This window comes from Petaurus breviceps, unplaced genomic scaffold, assembly GCF_028583685.1.
Source record: "Petaurus breviceps papuanus isolate PSGF00001 unplaced genomic scaffold, PetGlider_PUasm1.0 355, whole genome shotgun sequence".
NCBI classification, from domain to species: Eukaryota; Metazoa; Chordata; class Mammalia; order Diprotodontia; family Petauridae; genus Petaurus; species Petaurus breviceps.
The window spans coordinates 1782499-1788498 of NW_027186289.1; the positions used below are offsets into that span (position 1 = coordinate 1782499).

Here is a 6000-nt window from a genome sequence, read left to right on the forward strand (position 1 = left end):
TCTATTATTGAACATCTGATTAATAAAGGAATTTCTTAGTCTTTTCCTGATTTTTGTAGATTCCCAAGAACTTACAATTCTTTTCTTTTCACTAGGTGTTCTGAGTCATGACTTTTCATTGCATTGTTTTCATTCATGATGTGAACAATCACTATAGGAAGGCCATGATTTTCTTCACTGACTATTCACATCTAGAATGTCTAACATGTTATCAGAAGCTTTTACCCATCTCTTTCCTTCTCCATCCTCACACATTCTCTCTTCCCCACCATGGGCTGAGCTCATGCACTCCAAACACCTACATATGAAGAGGGTCAGCTCACACATTTCCACATTTGCACCTTGGTGTACTACTTTGGAATGTCTCACTGACTTTGCCACCATGTGCCAGTATCTTCTGCCCAAAATCTCTTCCTATAGTGTGTTGTCTTCCCGTTGAAAGTGTAATCTCTATGGGGACAGAGCAGTCTTTTGTCTTTGAATCACTGGGTCCTAACACAGTGAAGGGCATTATGCAATTGTTTCAGCTGTCTGACTTTTCTAGGCCCCATGATATTTTCTGGGCAAAGATGCAGGAGTCAATTCCCATTTCCTGCCCATGCTCATTTTAAAAATGGATGAACTGAGGCAAACAGTTTGGTATTGGAATTTGAAGATCTTCCCGGCCCCCTAATAGGCCAAATGTAATTACACGGAGCCTGTGGTGGGAGGAGTTTTCTGAAGGATGAAGCAGAGCCCCCAGGAAGCTGAGAGTCAGAGAAGTTAGAGAAGGAGGGAGGAGAGGAGGCAACAAAGTAGACAGCTAGGCTTGTAAAGGTTTGTTTGTGGGAAGGCCAAAGGGTGGTGTGTCTCCCTGCTGTGTTATGGTCTATTAACTTCTTTGCTGCTATGATGGATTCAGTTTCCTGTTGTTGGGATTTGGCTTTCTGGTGTCTGAATAAATGTTTTGTTTCTGTCTTCTATATGAAAAGTCTTTTATGTTTTGTGATTCAGAGCATATACATAGTCATCGTTAGTGCTGTGACTCTTGCTTTGGTGCTACAGTGATTCAGGATCACACAGCTAGTAAGTGTCTAAGATCAGATTTGAACACATGCACACAAGCCTTCCTGATTGCAAGCCCAGTGCTCTTTCTCTGGGCCACCTTGCTGCCCTCTACTCACTCCTTAACCCTTTACACAACTTAGCTTTCATCCTTCCCTTCCTAAAAGGGCTCTCTGCAAACTTAGCACTGATAACGTTAATTGCCAAATCTGACGAACTTGTTCTATAAAATGTGTATTCACTCAAAAGGCCACACTAACGGATCCAAAAATCCCATGTGGCCTGAATACCACAAGTTCCCCAATCCTGCTCCAGGCTGATTGCATTCTGACACCAGGATAGAGTCATTTTCGTATTGTTCAGTCTCATCTTTATAACTTCTGAACATATCGCCTTAATACAAAATTTGGAGAGTATTTTGCATGAAGGTATGACTGACCGATAGAGGGTAAAACATTACAAGCATCTACGTGACTTCAGAGGAGACCACGTCATAATTTAGTTTAGGACACAATGCAGCACCAAGCACCCTAGCATACCCAGCATGACTGCTAGTACAGGTTCTTTGATCTGCCTTTCTAAAGGAAAGAAACTCAAAAAAGGGGTTAACAATCTTTAATCAAACCTATATCATTTACCTAGTTCAGGGGAAAAGTCAGCACCCTGAAGTTCAGATAATACAAACAGAAGTCATAAGCAGATAAAAAAATACACAGAGAGAAACTGACCAGCAGACTTTCCAGTTTTCTGACCATTACATCCATTCCTAGTTAGTCACCAGAGAGAGAAGCACCACCATCTGGGTTTTCAAAGCCGGGGGGCTCAACAGCTGCCCAGTCTCATCTGGACAAATCACACACTTCTTCCAATAAGCGAGCAAAACCTCGCCTCAGAGTCTGTATAGCCTTCTCCAGGGTCAGAGAACATCTCAAACCTCATGACCCACTGCCTGATCACAAAGTAACCAAAGTTGCGCCTTCTTGAAAAAACAAGCCGCTCCCCACAGGATCCATGTGACCACATTCAGCCTATTGGGGCCAGAGTTTGTTTTTAAGTCAGGAAAGTTCCTCAAATTCACCTAGGCCTATTAAGGGGCTGGGAAGATCTTTAAATTCCTATTACCATTACACAGACAGTTCCATTTGCTGCCAGGACCTCAAAATACAGGTCTCACTGCTTTGTATTAGTTTACTGCCAGAGTTTTCTTGTGGAAGTCTTTCTACTCAGAAGCAGAAGGGCCTCAGTCCTCAAATAGGATGAAGCAGGGAGAATGCGAGTTGATGGACAGATGAGGGAAGAGGAGCTCTCAGGGGGACCCAGGGTTTTACATTTTGGCTCAGGCAGAATGTGAGCCTTGGAGTGGAAGCAGGTGCACCAGGACAAGGGCAAGGTAGAAGAGGGGTTATTGCCATGGCCATGGCACTGCAGCTGATGGGAGACAGGGAATAGGAGTAGAGAAGAAGGTAGGAGCCTGAATTTCTAGCGACAAGTTTGAACAGAGGAAAAGGATGATCCTGGGGCCCCAGGACTGAGGCAGAAAGACACTGGTGGACCCTCTCAGAAAGGCCTTGGTTCCCTGAGGCCCATAAGGCCTTCTGCTTTAAATACGCCCACATTTCTGAGGCAACTTCTGCCTTTGTCTCCTACTCCTGGGAGACTCCCTGGCTAGAAGTAGGCCTTTTCTTTGAGATAAAAATGTCTCCTAAATATCCAGTGCTGCACCTGCAGTTCCCAGGGAAGATCTGAGCCAAGAGGTCAGAAAGGTCAGATGGCCTACCTGTACTCTATCATCAAAGAACAAGAAAGGTCTTTGATGCCACCTTCATTCCAAGATTCCTGCTTCACTCAGCCCTCTAGAGGCCCCCCAGAGGCCCCATCTCCTGATGGGGGAGAGTTCACCTCAACCAGCCCAAACTGCATCCACTGACTGCTGCTCTCTGGTCACCCCACCCTTTACCCTAACCATTCCTTTCCTTCCTTAACTCTGGGGAGCACACTCACACCTTGGGCACTCAATCCCCAAATCTGACCACTGAGGTTTTCACATAGAAAGTGGGTAATGGTTTTTTAAAGTGATTATTTCAGAAAACTTGATTGACTCCATTTGATGCTATACTGGCTTTTCTGAGGTCAATGTCCTCAGTGTCCCCTTCAGTGCCTCCCTCCCCCAATCTCTTTGAGAAAACTCACGACTCATTTCATCTCCTGTCATTCTGTCTGAGAAGGCACAAAGACCTTTGCAAACATGGATTAACCACCTGCCTAATCAAGTAGCTACCTTTTTCTTTGGACTGCTGTAAGCAGCCATGCTAATGACTTTTTAACAGACCTAACTCTAACTCTAAATTAACATTTTATTTCTTTTCATAAAAATGCTCCTTTCCCTCTCTCTGTCCCCTAACCTCATCTTACCCCAAACTTCGTCATATGCCTGCCTATAAGACCACAAGGATCCTACCCAAAGCATGGGTCATGTAGCTCAAGAGGAGATCCAGCCTTTGTCCTCTGTAGAACTGTGAGATACACATGTTCATCACAGAGCCTGTCACATTCTTGAGTGGATCAATGAACCAGTTTATGGTCCATCTGTGACCTGTGCTCCCTTTTTCGGCCTGTCCCTGGCAAGGACCCTGACAATTGTCACAATAGGATTAAATGAGACAATATTTATATGGCTCCTGGCACACGGCTGCCCCCATGCCACCAGCCCCTCAACCCTTTCCAGTACATTCCACCTTGGTCCTCTTCTCCTCTCTGCCCCAGAGACACCGGCCTCCTGGCTGACCCTTGACCCAGACCCTCTAGCCCCTGACCCTGAGCCTTCCCAATGGCTGGGTCTCACACTTGGAATGTCCTCCCCCCTCACCTCGGCCTCCTGGCTTCCTTTACATCTCAGGTAACATCTCCCCTGAAAACAAGCTGTTCTGGTCCCTTCCCTCTCAGGGCGCCTCCCTCCATTCTGTACAGAGCTCGTCTGCACACAGATGATGACTTCTTTTCTCCCAATCAGACCGAGCTCATGGAGAGCAGGGCCTGCCATTTTTTTAAACGTTCTTTGCACAACCAATCCGTTAGCACAGTGCTTGGCACAGAGGAGCCACTCTCTAAATGCTTACTGACTGGACCCAAGAAATGGTAATTGGGAAACATTGAGAAAGACCAGGGAAGGCTTGTGTGGCCTGAAGCGGGACATGAGCAGAACCAGGAGGACAATTTCTGCTCTGCTGACAGTGCAAAGGACAACCTGAGTCTAGCAGGATGAAGCTTCCTTGGCTCTCTCTCTGATTCCACCTTTGCTGATGGTGATCAGGTCTGTGGATGGACTGCACTCACCTAGCACTTCTGGGACATGACAAGGAGCCTGGACAAGCAGTAGGGGCAAGGCCCAGAACCAAGGCTTGGAGGAGTCGGCAAGAGACCAGATGGGGAAGATGAGGCCCAATGGAAATGCCAGTCAGAAGTGGGGGGTGGGGGGGTGGGGAGAAGGCCCCTCATTCAGACCTACCTAGCACCTGCAGGTACAGAGCTGACTCCCAGAAGGCAGAGAGATCTCAGCTTCAAGGGAAGAAGGCACAGAGACCTTGGTTCCACAGGAAGAAGGCAAAGAGATCTCTGCTCCAAGGGAAAAAAGCAGAGAGATTTCAGCTCCATGGATTTCTGCTTCCTGCCAATCAACCTTGGCTGGGGGGGGGCGGGTCTTCCTAGAGTCCTGCCCTCCTCTGCCTGCCCTTTCAGAAGGGAATTATGATTTGCCAGTCTGTGCCTCCTAATGAAATTCATTAGTCAGCTGCCTGCTTAATGGCACTGTCTCTGGCCTGCCATTTCTGTCATTCTCAGGGCACAGACTGGCTCAGTAAAATCCTGCTAACAGGTCCATCTTCTGCCAGGACCCCTCTGCTGCCCTGCCCTCCACCGCACCCAGAATGGATGTTCCTCAAGGACAGAGGCTTTATTTCTCTCCCTTCACAGAGTGCTTTGTGCTTTCCCTCAGCATGCACACACATGTCTGAGTACACAGGTGTGTGTGGGAGCCAGCATGAAGCAATGGCAAACAACCCACTGCCCACTGGCCTGAGAATCCTGAGTCCTGGGTTCAGATCCTGCCCCTGTCACTGGAATCAAGTCATAGTCACTGCCTGGGCCTCAGCTGGGGAGGCAGGAAGGCTCTTCTAGGACCCCAAGCACATGACAAGCTTTCCTCATTTAACATTCTTTCACTAAGTCTAAATTCCCATTCACTGTGGGTCCCGCCCTGGGGTGGGGACTGGATTCAAGAACACAGGGCCTTCATCTGAATCCCTGGAAGGAAAATGTGGATGGAATCAGGAAGGCTTGAGGTCCATTAGGGCCTCAGACACTTGCTGTGCTACCTTGGGCAGGTCACTTCATCTCTGGCTGCCTCAGTTTCCCCTTCTGCAGAAGGGGATAAAGCTTCCTTGGCTCTCTTGGATTCCACCTTGGCTGATGCTGGTCAGGTATGTGGATGGACTGCACTCACCTGGGAGGAGGGTCTCTGGTCCCCAGGGGCCATGCTTCTTGGTCCCTCTCCTAGGAAAAGGCTTTGGTCCACAGCAAGCTGACCTGGGAAGGAGAAGAACCTCAGGGTGGGAGAGACATTGACTTTGCCTCCTCTTCTTAGGGTGGATTCTGGGGTGACTGAAGGCGGGCTCTCAGAGCAGGCACAAAGGCCCTGCCCTGCCCTCAGGGGAGAAGTTCCGCCAGGGGGGCAGGGCAGCAGGGAGAGTCAGGTTTGGAAGTGAACTTCTGAGCAGGAAGAGGACGTGCCACCCTCCAGAACTCCTCCCCCACCCTCCTACAGGGCCCCAGGAGGCAGAAGGGGCTTGGGAGCCCCATGGGATGAGACGAGCCAGAGCCTCAATGGCTCCAGACCCAGAGCTCTGCCTCCACTTGATACTGTGGGTGAGACGTGTGGGTCAGGCAGCTGTGACCCAGTGG

The 6000-nt window shown here is 48.7% G+C and overlaps 2 protein-coding genes and 1 pseudogene across 2 annotated transcripts in view; 1 reads left to right on the plus strand and 2 right to left on the minus strand.

Annotated features, from left to right (window-relative positions):
• The window catches only part of LOC138168138 (zinc finger protein 665-like), a 552079-nt pseudogene that overhangs the window by 534505 nt on the left and 11574 nt on the right, over positions 1 to 6000 (minus strand).
• LOC138168139 (zinc finger protein 665-like) overlaps positions 1 to 6000 on the minus strand; it is a 176365-nt gene that overhangs the window by 160665 nt on the left and 9700 nt on the right. The window contains 1 exon segment of the mRNA XM_069097174.1: positions 5543 to 5625. Coding sequence (XP_068953275.1) covers positions 5543 to 5575 — 33 coding nt within the window. The 5' untranslated portion in view covers positions 5576 to 5625.
• The window catches only part of LOC138168165 (zinc finger protein 3-like), a 220635-nt gene that overhangs the window by 59195 nt on the left and 155440 nt on the right, over positions 1 to 6000 (plus strand). The window lies entirely within an intron of this gene.